We start from the raw sequence: 16795 nt of genomic DNA on the forward strand, positions 1-16795 counted from the left end.
TATTGATTGAAATTCACATGGGTCCCATAAAAAAATGTGGACCCATATAATTTTTATGGGACCCATATAAATTTTAACCAATAGAAGAGAGTGTGTTTGTTAAAGAGTGTGTTGCTAGCACTCCTCATCTATCCATTACTACCTTCGTGTGGGACTCACTTGATTGTCTTAGAAATATGTATTGGGTCTAACTCATCTTACAAAATCGGCTTGTAAAGTAAAGATTGTCTCTAGTATATACACACTTAGTCAGACTATCTCTCAACTGATATAGGATTCTTAACACACCCCTTCAGGTCCAGTATTATTGGGCTTGGCTTGTACATTATTCATATATTTTGATTTAATCATATTTTTATAATTTTTATTATGATATAATTAAATATATTAATCGTCAACGTTATACATTGATATATGTGAATCACTCAAATGAGTCAGTTATTATGGAACGAAAGAGATACTTTTTACAGCGATGCTATTCATTGTTATATTGAATTTGGCGAATTTCACGAATAGTCAATTTGTTTATTTTTTTCAAATAAAAAAGTTATATGATTTGGCGAATTTCACTCAAATTTTTAATGGCATCTAACTCTTTCATAACCATTTTGAATATGTACTATATCAAATTCTAATTAAATAATTGTTGTGGTGCAGCTCTATCTTCATAAGCATAGAAACCTTACTTTACGATCCATAAAGATTGTTGTGGGATAAGAAAGAAAAGTATGGAAAACGTGATCATGAGCATGGAAGAAAAACAGAAGGAAAAGAATATGTTGTAAGTTTTGTTGCTAAAACTTGGACACTATTCAAATATGAGTTAAGGGAGAGAAAAAGAGTTTTGAGAGCATGTTTTCCCACTTATAGTGTTTTGACCTTTTTCTTCATATCTAATCAAAGAAATCACAATGGTTAAAGATTTATTTTGAAATAATCTCCATTTGACTAAGACTTGATTGAAAATCATGAAATTTTGTTTCTGATTTATTTCCTCACTCTAGATCTAGACATGGAGAGAGGGAGAGTGACCGGACGGGGAAGATGAATGGTATTAGGAGATGCCCCGCTACTCATATAGTCAAAGAGATCCAACCATATATTTATAAGGAATCAATTAGAGAAGGCATTGGTATTAGGGTTGAGATTGCATTTATTTGTCGTAAAATAAATAAATATATTATATTTAATTGATTTCTGGAAATTTCACGCTAAAAATATGAATAATATATTTTCTCATTTATTAAATAATTAACAAATAAAATTATAATTATATACTCATGTTTAATGTTAATTGATTATTATTACTAGGGTTTATAGTTTTTTTTTTTATAGTTGTAATATGAGGCTTTGAATTTCTTAAGCAAGCGGTTAAAAGTTCGATTATTTACTTTTGCATTTAGAGAAAATTTGATCAATTGAAAGGGGAGAATCCACTTTGTGTACCCAACAGATTCTCTAGCAAAAATTAATCGCCACTAAACGATGGTAGAAACTTCGTACCAACATAGTAACCCTTTTTTTTTGAGCTAATGAAGTTAGTTGATAGAGAGTTCAATCTCTACCAAACTACACTAAGCTAAACCTAGAAAAACAATAAAGAAAGCAAGTAAAATAAACATAAAATAAAACATTCATTTTCATTCATTAGGTTAAAATATGAAAGAACACTACATCTATAGGACTCCTAATGGCCTAAGGGCATAAAGCTCATTTAACAACCCAATAACATAAATACCAAACTAATAATATAAATAATATATCTCATTAATATCTAAATTACTTAATTAAACCACTTAATAAATAATTAATTAACTACTAACTAATCTTTTATCATTAGTCCCTGCATTTTTCCTTTTGAATTTCTCCCTAACATTCAAAAACTTCTTCCATTATTAGTCATTCTCGAATCAAACCACACAAGATTGTTCATGTGGCAAACACAGTATGCGTTTTTTAATGATACGGCTTGTTTTAAATATATGACTAAATATTTATGTTTTTATTTATTTTCCATTTTCCTCATCATCCTCTACCCTATCCCATTCTGATACCCATGAAGAAAAAAATCAAAACATAAAACCCAAGATCTTTTCAATATTGAAATCTCTTAAAAATGAAATAAACAAAGAAAAAAAAAAACACAAATGAAAATAAACAAATATTTAATTACACTTTTAGCTCTAAAGTGTCACGATTATATATGTGATTTCAGCCCTCCATTGTTGACCGGTTTTGATTTCTTATATTTCTCCCCTATGGTTTGGTACACCCCTCCAAATTTCATTCAAAAATTTACATTGACAATATTTGAAATTTAGAATTTTAACATCATATGAGGATATCCCTATATGATTTCGACACTTGAAAGAGATCCATCGAGGTCTACCGAGGAGGAGACTCTTATTTAATAAAATAAATCTCAGTTCAATTTTGGATGACTAATTAAAAAAAATCGATTTGATCCAATTTATGGTCTGTTTGACCCTACTTATTTTTTACTTTTTTTCTTCTTCTTAAAAGTAGTAAAGAGGTAAAATATTGTGTTTGACGTAACTTCTCCTTATTTTCTACTTCTTTACTTTATTTCTCTAATTCTTTTAAGGATAAACAGGGATAAATACAATTTTCTACTTCTCTATTTCTTTTAAGGAGAAGTCGAAAAATAGAATATAAGTAGGGTTTAGTACAATTTAATTTGGATCGACTTTTAGATCAAATATCCAAATGACAAATTACTTTATTAAATAGTAATATTATAAAGACACGGTAAAATAATATGTTTGATGTACAACTGATGAGTTCCCTATGGAGCGAGGCCTTAGACAAGGAGATCCTTTATCTCCTTTTCTTTTTCTTTTGGCTGCTGAGGGTTTGAATGTGTTGATGGAATCTTTGGTAGCGGGTAACTTATTTGAGGGGTATAAAATTGGGGAAACTAATACTATTTCGGTGTCGCATCTTCAGTTTGCGGATGATACTCTGCTTCTTGGGGGGAAAAGTTGGGGTAATGTACGGGCTTTGCGAGCTGGTCTAGTGTTGTTTGAGACTATGTCTGGTTTGAAGGTTAATTTTAACAAGAGTATGCTGGTGGGGGTGAATATTCCTGAATCCTGGTTAGGCGAAGCTGCGTCTGCTCTCTGTTGTAGAGTGGGAAAGATTCCTTTCGTTTATCTGGGGCTGCCTATTGGGGGTGATTCGCGGCGTCTGAGCTTTTGGGAACCGGTGTTGGATCGTTTAAAAACTCGATTATCGGGGTGGAAGAGTCGTTTTCTTTCTTTTGGTGGTCGTCTGGTTCTGCTAAAATCTGTCTTGACATCTCTACCTGTCTATGCTCTCTCCTTTTTCAAAGCTCCTTCAGGTATCATTTCCTCTATTGAATCTCTTTTAATAAATTTTTTTTGGGGGGGGGTGTGAGGATATTAGGAAAACCGCTTGGATTAATTGGAAAACTATTTGTTTACGTAAGGAGTATGGAGGTTTGGGGGTCAGGCAGTTGAGGGAGTTTAACTTGGCACTTTTAGGTAAATGGTGTTGGAGGATGTTAGTGGATCGAGAGGGGTTGTGGTTTCGGGTGTTGGCAGCTAGGTATGGGGTGGAGGGAGGGAGACTGCGAGATGGAGGGCGGCGAGGGTCTTCGTGGTGGCGAGAGATTGCGAGGATCAGGGAGGGTGTTGGTGAGCCAGGGAGCAGGTGGTTTGGGGAGCATGTGGTTAGGAGGGTCGGGGACGGCTCTGATACTCTTTTTTGGACAGATCCTTGGTTGGATGAGACTCCGTTGTGTGAGCGATTTGGTCGTCTGTATGTCTTATCAGAGACTAAGTCGTTTACGGTGGCTGAGATGTTCACGTTAGGGTGAGGGTTAGATGGAGCAGCGTGGGTGTGGCGGAGGCAGTTGAGGGCGTGGGAGGAGGAGATGTTGGGGGAGTGTCAGACTTTACTTTCTAACATTTCACTGCAGGCACAGATTACAGATAGATGGCAGTGGCAGCCAGATCCTGATTCAGGTTACACTGTTCGGGGAGCTTATGAGCTTTTGACTACTTTTGACTCAGTTACTATGGATGATGCGGAGAACCTCATTTGGCATTCACAGGTCCCATTGAAGGTCTCCATATTTGCGTGGCGTTTACTGCGGGACAGGTTGCCCACTAAGTCAAACCTGATCTCTCGAGGCATTTTATCTTCTACAGCACATTTATGTATTTCTGGATGTGGGGAAGCAGAGTCAGCACATCACTTATTCATTTCGTGTAGTTGTTTTGGTTCTCTTTGGGCTTTAGTTTGCTCTTGGATTGGCGTTCCACTGACGAGTTCTACTACTATCCGGGATCATTTCGTGCAGTTCACCTATTTAGCTGGAGGATCTCGAGCACGACGGTCTTTTTTGCAGCTTATCTAGCTCGCTAGCGTGTGGGTTATATGGACGGAAAGAAATCACAGATTGTTTACAGGCTCAACCAGTACTATCTCTCAGTTGTTGGATAAGATCAAGCTGTTTTCCTATCGGTGGTTGAAGACGACGAGTGTTACTCTAGTTTCAAACTACCATAGTTGGTGGTCTAGTCCCTTGTTATGTTTGAGTCTTGTATTATTTGACTGTTGTATTTCTTTCATGGTCTCATTGTAAACTTTGGTAGTCTATCTTGGCATACCTTGTGCTGAGGAGACTGTGTTAATATATATCTCATTTTAGCTTTTTCAAAAAAAAAAACATATGAAATACTAAAAAATATAGATTAAATAGATTAGGATTTCCTTGTTATCGGATTTGCTAGTTTATTGTCTTATGCTTTTCATCTTAGTTTTTCTTATGGAGTAAGGCCTAGCCCCGCTTGAACTTTTTTCTTTTTTAATAAATTTTAAACTATTGGTTTAATATGAGCTTGATTAAGTGTGCAACATAGTTGAGATATCTAACCAATCCTTCATGTCTAGCTGCTCTTGCCTTAAAAACTAATATGTAATATTAAAAAGCTAAATTGAAAAAAACTAATATGTAATATTAAAAAAGTTTAAAATCATCAAATAATATATTAAAGCAATATATCATACAAGTAAAAAGATAAATAAGTATTAAAATATAGACTAAATTACACTTTTGTCCCCTAACTTTTACAAACATTGAGATTTTGGCCCATTAACTTTCATAATAGCAGTTTTGCCTCCTAACTCTCATAAACATGTGATTTTGGCCCTCATGACCAAGTAAATGCACACGTGGAAGATGACACACATGACACGTCAGCATGTTTTGCCACATAGACAATGACTCACATGCCACATCAGCATGTGTGGTAAGTCATGCTGACGTGACATGTGAGTCATTGTCCACATGGCAAGACATACTAACTAGCATGTGAGTTACTTGCCACATGTGCGTCGACTTTGTCAAAATCAATGGGGGTCATCTTTTTGCAAAATGGACCAAAATCCCAATATTGTGAAAGTTAGGAACCAAAATTATAATTTAGCCTTTAATAAATGCATATGATTAAAATAGTGATTTCACTCTTTATTTTTGTTGAAAAAGGAAGAAAAATAAAAAGAACAGAAAAAACTTTTTTTTTTGTTCAAAATTGGCTACCTCACATAGTCAAGAAAAGGTAGAATCAAACGCACAAAATCATTTTGACATGTCCACCTACCCATCTACCCCCATCCATCCATAGATGACAATATTCCATATAAATAGTACATTTTAATACTAATATTCTACTATTAGTGCATACGAACAACTACGTTTTTTTCTTACACTATATTATTATTATATGATAATTACTAGTAGTATTACATTATTTAATTCGGCCTAATTAAGAGTGGCAACTAATTAATCAAGTTCACAATATATAAAACCTCAATCCAATCCAAAGACACAAAACAAAACATTGAAGCACAAACAAAGAAGTTAGATAGAAGATGGGAAAGAGCAAGGTTCTAGTAGTGGGAGGAACAGGTTACATAGGAAGAAGAATAGTGAAAGCAAGTTTAGAACAAGGACATGAAACATATGTGATTCAAAGGCCAGAGTTAGGTCTTCAAATTGAGAAGCTTCAAAGGCTTCTTTCATTCAAGAAACAAGGGGCTCATATTGTTGAAGCATCTTTTTCAGATCATAAGAGCCTTGTTGATGCTATCAAGAAGGTTGATGTTGTCATTAGTGCTATCTCAGGTGTTCATATTAGGACTCATAGTATTGGTTTGCAAATTAAACTTGTTGATGCCATCAAAGAAGCTGGTAATGTTAAGGTAATTTAAGGGACATTTTCTATCTTAGATTCTCAATCTTTTAGTTTTATTAGAAAATTTGTTTGTTTTTAGTACTTGCAAATATATGTTTCTATATTTTATATCCTTGTTTGTTTGTTTGTTGTAGTCATGTAAAATTTGTTAATGTTGAAATTAATCCTGAACTATATGGACAAATTAATTACAGTCTGTATAAAATTCATTTGAGGAAGGTAAATGTTAATCAATTAGCAAGATTCTTTAATAAAATAATCAATAATATATTGTCATTAATCTTCTCAAAGAACAATGTAAATCATAGTTCTCTATCAAAAATAAATAAAAAATGTAAATCATAGTTATGTAATTTAATTACTAGATTCAGATATGACTCGAAAAAATGTATGTAAGTTGAAGACATCTATTACCTAAAAAGTCAGTTTTGTAGAGTTGAGTTAAGTTAAGAATCTATTTATCTCCGTTAGGTCACCTGCTATCAGATCATTTGGGTTACGGTATGGATGTCCGGTCCTAAATACGAGGTGGTATCTTGAGAGTCAATACTAGATGAAATATAACCCGAAAACCGATTTGTGAATTGCTTAATTAGTTGCAGTTGTTTATGCTTCATTACGGATAATTTTGTCCAAGATTTAAGTTCTTAAGCAATTTAACCAAAAATTTGGTACTTAATATGTGAGTACTCTTGCAGAATATTTCATGACTTCAGTATCAGTACATGATTGACAGCTTTCCTCAGTTTCCAAATATACTTTTTTTGATAGATTCATCAGTTTTGATTTTGACATAACAATATGATAAAACTCTTTCGTTTTTTCTCTACCAGCGTTTCTTGCCTTCGGAATTTGGGCTAGACCCAGCAAGAATGGGACATGCATTGGAGCCAGGAAGGGTAACATTTGATGACAAAATGGCTGTAAGAAAAGCAATAGAGGAAGCTAACATTCCTTTTACTTACATCTCCGCTAACCTTTTTGCTGGATACTTTGCCGGCAGCCTCTCTCAGATGGGGTCATTTGTTCCTCCAAGAGACAAGGTTCATCTCTTTGGAGATGGCTCACTCAAAGGTACCTTTATAAGTTCAATTGTCAAATTTAGTGACGAGGGAACTACCGACATTTTCTGTTTACACTTCTAATTTCTGTTGCTAATTTATGTTCATTATATACACTGTTAACATGTATATATGATTGCAGCTATTTTTCTGGATGAATATGATGTTGCAACATATACAATCAAGACAATTGATGATCCTCGAACCTTAAACAAAACAGTATATCTTAGACCACAAGATAACATTCTCTCCCAAGGAGAACTGATTGGAATTTGGGAGAAACTTATTGGAAAGGAGCTGGAGAAAACATATATACCTCCTGAGGGCTTTCTTACAACTTTGAAAGGTAACACATTCATTTAATTGTCCTAATTTTTTTTAGGGGGTGTTAACCCTCTGATTTCCAAGGGAAGAGGGTCGGGTAGTCCATAATTCGACCACGAGGTAAGTAAAGTCTGACCAAGAATTGTTCCCAAGAATCCAACTTAGGTTCTCCTAAACGATTCGTCCTCGGGGGAGCTTATTAATTACCTTAGCCTAATGTCTTGGTTTAATTGTCCTAATTTAGTTTTTGTAGACAAAGTTATGCACCTTATATGTATTTGGAAAGTAACATTATTGTCGTAAGCAGTTAGTGTCAGTGATTTAAGGTTTATATGAATTTGATTTTGATTTGCAGGTTTGGATTTTAAACTTCAAGTAGCAATTGGACACTTCTATCATATTTTCTATGAAGGTTGTTTAACAAACTTTGAAATTGGAGAAGGTGGAGAAGAAGCATCAAAGCTTTACCCTGAGGTGAATTACACACGCATGGATGAGTACCTAAAAGCTTATGTGTAAAATGAAATATTTCCACGTGAGGTAGTGGTTCAAGAAAGGGCATGTTTGTTGGTTAAAATTACCTCACCTTTAGGAGATTTTGTGCTTATAGTCCAATGCGGAATAAACCGGTTATCTCGGATATTGAATGTCAATGTAATATTTCTTTTCCTTCAATTTTGCTCAGAATTACAAACATGAAGTTATGATTTGGAAACTAATTTAAAAACCCAAATTCTGACCGGTGTTTCTTACCTTGTTATCCATTACCGTACTTTGTTTATCTCTCATCCGAACTTTAAATTAAGATATGTGCTACAATGTTTTCTAACACGAGGTTTGTTTTTTTTTTATCATCGTTCAATAGTAAATAATTTCACCAACCATCCATGTTACTGTAATTTTTCCCCCACTATTATACCATCAAACTCATTGACTGCTAAAAAAAAATATAACAATACTCTTGATTAACAATTATAGACTGATTTCAATTCCTTTTTCCATGCACGGCCAAAGCATGTAATGATAATATTAAAAAGAAAAGCATGTGCATATAATATTTTTTGAACAAGCATGTGCATATAATATTAATACTACATAACAAGCAAGTCCTTCAATCCAAGCTAGTAATAACCACATTTTCCGATTGTGCTACAATATGCTTGCTTGAAATTGTCAAAATGCATATTTTTAATACTAGACTAAACAACCTTTGAAGCCTTTTCTGAGAGCAGTTTCATCCAAATTCCTTCCAATGAACACAAGCTTGTTTATCCTCTTTTCTTGGGGTTCCCATGTTTTTCCTAGGCTGTCATCCAACATCGAATGCACCCCCTGAAAGTAATAGAGAAATAGGTTTAAAAAATGCACATAGAGTAGTAGACAATAGAATGATAATGTTGTAGAAGAGAACCTGAAACACGTATCGTTGTTCAGAACCATCCACTGACAAGACACCTTTCATTCTGTACAGGTCTTCTCCCTTTTCTTCAACCAATCTCTCAAGCCAATCTTCAACCTTAACCGTCAAGTATGAGAGAAACATGATTAGCGCTACCATAAAAAATCATTGTTTAACATATAAGAAGCTTAATGACTATGCACGAACAATGTAAAATGTTTTATGTATACATCCAATCATTTCTAGCAAAATAGGTATTTGTGACATCGTGGTGAAATGAGATTGGAAGCTTGCCTATTGTTTTTTTCAATCAACCACAGTTATTATACTTCAATTACATAGTCATTATGTCAAACAAGATGACTTTACCGGGTTGGAAGTTAAAACCAATCTGTATTATAAAACGTAAGATGAAACAGTCTATAAATAACACTCTGATAAAAGTTCCTGTACCAGATGTATTACACATCATAAAAAACTAAACCAGGCATTCTTCAAGCCCTGGTTTCTATGAAATTGACACCAGGCATAGCCCACTTTTGCATTGCAACATATTATATGCATGATTATGCAAAATCAGTGGCAGAAAAGTAACGATTTTAAAAACTTTATTTCCATAAACAAATTCACAACCCTATAATATTATACTGAGCAATTGTTACCATCAACAAAAGCATTTAGAAATCCATTATTGATTTGAAATTCATGATAACTTGGTCAGCATGACTGATTGAGGAATGAGGAGGAAGGGAGTAGTTACTCAATAAAATAAATCATAACAGGGCTGATTAGATAACCAAAAACGGAGAAACAAATTAATACAATTACCTCATCACGATCAAGAGTTCCCTCCGCAACAATGCTGACACTAGAGACAGCAGAATCATGCACGTGATCGTGATGATGATGATGATGCCCTTTGTGTCCTGTAGATACATTCAGAATGATGAATAATCACAAGATATTATGATAAAAAAATATACTCAGGAAACATAGTGTAGCAATCAAGTCACACAGATATTGTTATTATTTCAAAATTTTAGACTAAGATCAATCAAACAATGGAAAAGGAAGGACATGGCAATAGACTAGAGAGTTTCAATTGCAGAAAAAAGACAAGACAAAACTCTATAATTAAACAAGAGACTAGACTACAAATAGACCACAAAGGACAACTAACTTTGCATTACAACCTCTGCTCTTATCTTGTCTCAATCTCAATTTCAATAATATACAAATGCTTGTATAATGCTATCACTGTTTGAATTAGATTGAAAGATTACTTCTACCTACACCAATGACTAAGCACTTCGATATATTTTTCCTATGATGTAGTAGACAACATTATGATCAACATGACACACTGTAGACATGACTATTAAATGGCAATGCACTATACAAGACTAGACTTCTATATGGAAGACATCCAATTCATTTTTTCTGTTTCTACTTGAGTCTTTTAAGAAGAGAAAGATCTAGCATAATGCAATGGTAAAATTTATTGCCATGATAAATAAAATTTTGTCAAATCCACACGATCCATCAAAAACATCTTCCCATTTAAACAACATTGACCTCATACTGCAGTGAACTCTAACAACACAAGTGAAAAAAAAATAAATTAAGAAACTGACAACAAGGTTTTAAAGGAGTACCATGTCCACAATCATCTGAGTGGCTCGCCGTAGAGGGACATTCTCCATCTACCTCAGATTCAATTCTGCAATATCAAGACAATTTGATCAAAATGAAGATAGATTCACAGCAAATACACACAGATGGCTTACATTATGCAATATGATCTTACATATAGCCATATTATTTAGGAAGCAGAAGGGAGCATGATTTGAAGAGGTGTATAGTACTTAAATAAGAACTATAAATAATATACCTCTTACCTGTGAAGATCATATCCTCCCACACCCAGAACAAAGTCTATGTCAACAGATCCAAATTTAGCTTGCTTAATTTGTGCCATTCCATTGATGTGCTGGCAACAATTCCATAAATGAAAAAATAATTCCGTAAGCATGTTCTCTAGGGGAGCTAGGTAAATTCATATACAACTCTATAAAAGCTTATATAATAAACAATATAAACATGAATTAAAAGCACTAATCTGATGATTTCATAGAAAATAATTCAAATTTATCTCATCTGCTCCCTAATACAAAGCTTGCACATACATTTATCATATCATAATAAAACATGAAAAAACTATATCTAGCCATACCAGATTAACATTTATTAGATGTTTAATACCTTTTCCCCAGAGCAAGAATTATAATTTAATCCAAAACTACGGAACTATTATACCCATATTGGAAAATTAACAGGAGAAAACTAATATTAATGATCATGAAAACAAGGTTAAGGAATATGTATTCCATCCCACTCTAACTATTAATCCCCAGCCATTGACCAGTTGAAATTGGAAAGGCAATAATAAAATATGGCTATGTTGTCAATAGCTCCAGATTGCGGCGAGATTGTGGTGTGGACCGGAATAGAGGTGTGGCCGTTGCGGCCACCATTGTATCGTGCTCGGGGCACTGCTATAGGAACTCTAAAGTATTTGGGTTTGAAAACCCAAAAATACTCTTAAAACAGACTCAGTACAGGGGAATTTTAGGGTTTTTGTGCAGTGAAAACACTCTATTTGCCCCTCTTCCCTTCACTGCGAACCAGAGCCCTATTTTCCTCCCTTCTCTTCACTACAAACCAGAACCCTATCTTAACCTCTTCTATGCACATGTTCTGCCTTCTCTTCAAGTTACCCTCTTTCTCTGCTATAAACCACACCGTACACTGTCGCCAACCGGCATCATACCAGCCTCCGCCGTTGCCACAGCAAAAGCTTCAAATTGATTATTGAAACTGTAGGAAGGCAAACAACATGGAAGAAGGCAGCTGCATTTGCATCTAGGGAAAAGACGAAGGCATTGGTAGTAGAACTTCCCTTTTTCAAATCACAATGGCATCTATGACTTACTCCATGCAGGTCAATTTTCACAAACTGAACTTCTCTGGTAGCTATGTTTTGAATTACACTACTCAGGTCAAAAAACCAATATCGAGTCATCTAGATCACGGTGAACACAATATGAAATTTGTGCGGAAAAATCATGAACCCAGTTTAATATTTGTACATTTCATCTTTTTTCAGCATAAGATTCTATTACCTTCCTACTGGGATCAAGTAAAATAATGTCTGTGTATCCATAACATACCTTTATTTTCTTGTTCAATATATTTAACTCAGATTCAGCAACCAAATCTATCTGCAAAAGAAAGTAATAATAATAATCAAAATCTAGAACACATACTAATACATATATAATTAGCATTCATTATTGGAAAAGAAACAAAGTTAAAGTGAACATAGAAATATCACAGAATCTTAAAGCCAGAAGCTTGCCTTGTTCAAAATGATTCGGTCAGCATATGCAACTTGTTCAACTGCCTCATTGACCACAAATCTTGGTTTCACCTCATTCAAATGTTGCATGGCATGCTTGCAATCAACTAAAGTCACAACTCCATCCAGCTTAACATACTCAGAAACTAGTTCGTCAGTGAAAAAAGTTTCAATAACAGGGGCTGGTTTAGCAAGACCTGTAAAACGGTTAAAAATTTAGAAATTAAAGTAATGTTTTATTCAACTATTTTTCATATACCTAACATTGGAACAGACAAATATCAACCATGCAATCAATCATTTAGCCCATAAATGAGATTCCACAAAAAAGGTGCAGAACCATGAAAGGCAATAGATAAGGGCAATAGACTAAGTGTTTTTCCAACCCTTCTTTATTTATATAACCCTTTTCATTAAATAACCTATATTCTTAAAAATCCTTTTCATTGAAGTCGTATATTAGTAACTTCACAATTTGGTCCATTAGTTTCAACTTGCAAGTAAATATACACTCTATATCGCCTCAATTCCCAGTACACAATGCAAAAAATATTAGAGCAATTTAAAAACCTGTGGTTTCAATAACAATGTGATCAAATTTGTCTCTTTTTTTCCTAACCAACTCCAACAGCATTTTAACTAGATCTCCTCGCACAGTGCAGCATAGGCAGCCATTATTGACCATGACAATGTTTTCACCACTCACAGAAGAATGACTAGCAACCAATGATCCATCAATATCAACCTCACCAAACTGCATTATTCACAACAACAAGACAATTTCATGAATAACTGTAGTAAAGCCGCATTATAAGAACAGATCCTTAAAAACACTGCACGCACTCCAGCTGGATATAAAGTAATTTTCCCTTATATTACAATTGCTCCAAATAAATAACATATAAAGTAATTTTCCTACGAAGACATTAACTCCAGCTGGATATCATACACAAGTAATAATATATAGCTTTATTTGAGTCAATATCACAGGTAAAAGCTACTGATGCTATAATTTCAGAAGCTAAATCTTGTAAAAAATATTTCCTTAACAAAGTGTTATCAGCATATTATTCCCAACCCCAATTCAAAATTTGGTAGAGTTACTGAAATAAAATGCTGTCAGTTAAACTTAACAAGGTCCTCATCTAATCACATGGAATTACTTGATGTCATAGAAAATAAAACTAATACAGGGTTATTGTGTAATGTGTAAGGTAGAACAAAGTTGATACCTCATTTTCAATCACAGCTATCCGCTTGCCATGTTGGGCTGTGAGAATATGATTCAGAAGAGTAGTCTGCAGTACAGAAAGGTCAGTTATAAACAAAGCTGTGAGTTGTGCTAAAGTGTACTCTGAAACCACTTGTAAAAGAATTAACTAAAAATATCCAAAAGGTACAACATTTGATAAATCTGGAGCTTATAGAATTTTTTCTGGTCTTAAATATAAGCAAAAATAACTAAATTTACGATTATTGGGAATGTTAGTTAATTTCATTTGATATCCTTGATATCATCGGGAAAAAAAATTTGATGTCCTAAATTGTCCTACATTGGAATTTGTTACATTTAAATAAAGATGAGAAGTTAGTTAACTTTTTCTTACTCCTCCGTGACAAAATATAAGCAAAATTCACCTTTTTAAGTTCATTGCATAATTAATGTATCTGGTATATTAATGAAGACTAATAATCATGGATGTTTTAGTGCTTATATTCGAGATTAGAATTCTCCCAAACAGTGTCGCAAATTCTTATGCAAATAAATAAGCTCAAATAAGTCAATACAAAAAGACAATAAGCCGGTAATGAAAAAAAAATCAAATAACCATAAAATCAATAAATAGTTCCTAAGTCTGCATGCAACACACTATGATGGTATGATAAAACGAACTGATAATGATGAAAAATTGCAGCACCTTTCCAGAGCCAAGAAAACCAGTTATAATAGTAGCTGGAACGCGATTATCAACAGAAGCTTCTTCGTCAACGCGCGTTGGGGCAGAAGACATGTGCCTGAAGCTTCCATAATAGAAGTTATGAAAATTAGGAGCAATTGGTTCGCGGGAAACGAATGAATGTAGGGTTGTGATAGAACGGAGTTGAAGGGGTGATTGAAGAAATCGGAAAAGGGTTTTGACGGAATTTGTTAGAGTGATGTATCTGTTCATCACCATTTTACGCTGGAACGGAAAAGAACAAGAGAATTGAAGCAAAAAAAAGTTAGAGGCAAATTGTATTTTATTTTATTTTTGAAATTGGAAATGGTTAAACCCTGGTGTTCCAGGGTTTTTGCTTTTTGTCAAAAAAAAAGAAAAAAAAGGGTTTTGCTTTATATCAATGAAATGAAATGGTACATTTGGATTAACTTATTTTTTAGCTTATACAAATAGTTTATACAATATAAATTAAGTTTTAGTTTTATGCTATTTTAAAAGTTAACACTAATGAAAATTATATTTTTATAAGCTATTTTATTGACAAATTTATAATAATACAAAAAAATTGCATAAGCTCAAAAATAAGTTAATCCAAATGGGCCTAAATAAATAAAAAAGGGAAAACAAATTGGTACTAAAAATGGAAAAAGTATTTAATTGAATATTATGGGTCCTTTTGAAAAATAAAATTTTTACTTTATTAAAAAAAAAACTTTTCGGGTCCGTTTGGTGCAAAGGATAAGAGACAGGATATGATAACTGTATCATATCCTGCCGCAATCCAGTGTTTGGTGATACAACAGAATATGATAAGTTAATCCTGAAGCATATCCTATCATGTCTCTCTAGTTATAATTCTTATCCTGAATTTGAGCTGGGTTACCAGCAAGATAGGATAAGAAAAAATATTACTGATTTATTTTATAAAATATATTTTAAAATACATAAAATAAAATTAATAAAATATAAATAATAAAATAATTAATTTTTAAATATATATGTGATTTTCTCACATGGGTAATTTTGTAATTTATATATTTTAAGAATCAAAATTTTACTAAAATTACAATATTTTAAAGTAAAATGACTATTAAAAAATTGACAAATAGGGATATTAATTTAAATTTTATAAAAAATTAAATATAATTCTTTTGCAATAGTAGTTTTATTATTTACGTATGAGATATATCATATGTTTATTTGGCTTATCTAACATGTATATATTATTGAGTTATTTATTTGATCATGATTCATATAAAAAATTAAACTTGATTATTTTCTCATGATTTTTATTTTAAATTATATAAAGTTATTTGATTACTTATTTATATTTTTTATTTATAAAATTCAAAGTATTACAAAATAATTTTAAAAAAATAATAATTGTTTTACAAGAGTAATTTTGTCAATTAAATATGTTATATATCTTATCATATTATTATGAGCAAATATCTATTAAAAACAAAATATAATAGTTATCATGTTTGTTATCCTATGTGCACCAAACATAGGATATGATAACTAAGTATAACTGTTATCCTGTTGTTATCCTATCATATCCTTATCCTGTTTTATATCCTATCACTAGTCTGTGTACCCGTGCGATGCACGGGGCCATGTTAAAATTTGAAACATGTTAAAAATTTATATAATTTTTTGTTACAAAATTATTGTTCAAAAATCTTTAAAATGTTAAATATATAAAATATTAACCTTGTGTGCCAAAATTGTCATAAATATATATATAAATTATTTTTGTAAATAAACTTTTATGTTAATTCATAAATTTTCATTAACAAAAATGGTATTTTTATAAGCTGTTTTATCATAAACTTACTTGAAAAGCTTATAATAATATATAAAAAACTTATTTATTTGCATAAGTTGTTTCGCATAAGTTAAAAAATAAGTCGATCCAAAAGGGCTTTAAAATAGGTGTTGTTAGTTTTTTGAAAATAGTATGGTTGTTGTTTTTTTTTCTTAGTGGCTAAATTTTTTATCTTAAAGGTGAACATGTCAGTGTCCAAGGTTCGAACACTGACTCTTTAATATATGATATGACCTCTCCCAACAAATGTTTCTCTATACGCACCGGCCGTGGATCGAACCCAGGACTAAATGGTTAAGGGACCCAAGTATCTACCACTTGTGTCACACTATGTTGGTTAGTTAAACTCGTGTTATTATTACTACTACTATATATGTTGTTGGGAATTGAAAATTAGATGGATCGGAATATTAAATTTCATTAGAAAAAGTTTGGTCTAGTGGTGAGGGGTTTGGGTAGTATGTTATAGGTCCTGAGTTCGACCCCCAACTCATTGTAAACAAAAAAAAATGAATATTAATTTATGTGGACTAATTGGAGCTTTTGTCAGGAAATAGTGATTAGGATAGTATTGTGTCTTACT

General features: G+C 32.8%; 3 protein-coding genes across 3 annotated transcripts; 2 read left to right on the forward strand and 1 right to left on the reverse strand.

Annotated features, from left to right (window-relative positions):
- Nucleotides 1–2808: 2808 nt before the first annotated feature.
- LOC123922882 lies at nucleotides 2809–4402 on the forward strand. The gene is made up of 2 exons (XM_045975551.1): nucleotides 2809–3294; nucleotides 3962–4402. The coding sequence occupies exons 1-2, from the start codon at nucleotides 2809–2811 to the stop codon at nucleotides 4400–4402; spliced, it is 927 nt and encodes a 308-aa protein (XP_045831507.1).
- Nucleotides 4403–5675: 1273 nt separating this feature from the next.
- Nucleotides 5676–8302, forward strand: LOC123881501 (isoflavone reductase homolog). The gene is made up of 4 exons (XM_045930208.1): nucleotides 5676–6249; nucleotides 7076–7316; nucleotides 7446–7649; nucleotides 7983–8302. The coding sequence occupies exons 1-4, from the start codon at nucleotides 5920–5922 to the stop codon at nucleotides 8144–8146; spliced, it is 939 nt and encodes a 312-aa protein (XP_045786164.1). The 5' UTR covers nucleotides 5676–5919; the 3' UTR covers nucleotides 8147–8302.
- A 326-nt stretch (nucleotides 8303–8628) lies between these two features.
- LOC123881502 (P-loop guanosine triphosphatase YjiA-like) lies at nucleotides 8629–14718 on the reverse strand. The gene is made up of 10 exons (XM_045930209.1): nucleotides 14364–14718; nucleotides 13677–13742; nucleotides 13015–13198; nucleotides 12445–12641; nucleotides 12257–12307; nucleotides 10925–11016; nucleotides 10682–10746; nucleotides 9855–9952; nucleotides 9039–9143; nucleotides 8629–8959 (listed from the first exon to the last, which is right to left on the reverse strand). The coding sequence occupies exons 1-10, from the start codon at nucleotides 14619–14621 to the stop codon at nucleotides 8822–8824; spliced, it is 1254 nt and encodes a 417-aa protein (XP_045786165.1). The 5' UTR covers nucleotides 14622–14718; the 3' UTR covers nucleotides 8629–8821.
- Between the last annotated feature and the right edge of the window lie 2077 nt (nucleotides 14719–16795).

This window comes from Trifolium pratense, linkage group LG4 (genome assembly GCF_020283565.1).
Source record: "Trifolium pratense cultivar HEN17-A07 linkage group LG4, ARS_RC_1.1, whole genome shotgun sequence".
In the NCBI taxonomy this organism is placed as follows: domain Eukaryota; kingdom Viridiplantae; phylum Streptophyta; class Magnoliopsida; order Fabales; family Fabaceae; genus Trifolium; species Trifolium pratense.

Coding starts and splice junctions, on each gene's coding strand:
- LOC123881502 (XM_045930209.1), bottom strand. CDS start 14,621: ATGGTGATGAACAGATACATCACTCTAACAAATTCCGTCAAAACCCTT. Junction 11,017..12,256: donor TATTGAACAAGAAAATAAAG/GTATGTTATGGA, acceptor AATTGTTGCCAG/CACATCAATGGAATGGCACA. Junction 9,953..10,681: donor CTCAGATGATTGTGGACATG/GTACTCCTTTAA, acceptor ATGTATCTACAG/GACACAAAGGGCATCATCAT.
- LOC123881501 (XM_045930208.1), top strand. CDS start 5,920: ATGGGAAAGAGCAAGGTTCTAGTAGTGGGAGGAACAGGTTACATAGGA. Junction 6,250..7,075: donor AAGAAGCTGGTAATGTTAAG/GTAATTTAAGGG, acceptor TTTCTCTACCAG/CGTTTCTTGCCTTCGGAATT. Junction 7,650..7,982: donor CTTTCTTACAACTTTGAAAG/GTAACACATTCA, acceptor TTTGATTTGCAG/GTTTGGATTTTAAACTTCAA.
- LOC123922882 (XM_045975551.1), top strand. CDS start 2,809: ATGGAGCGAGGCCTTAGACAAGGAGATCCTTTATCTCCTTTTCTTTTT. Junction 3,295..3,961: donor TTTCTTTTGGTGGTCGTCTG/GTTCTGCTAAAA, acceptor ATTTCACTGCAG/GCACAGATTACAGATAGATG.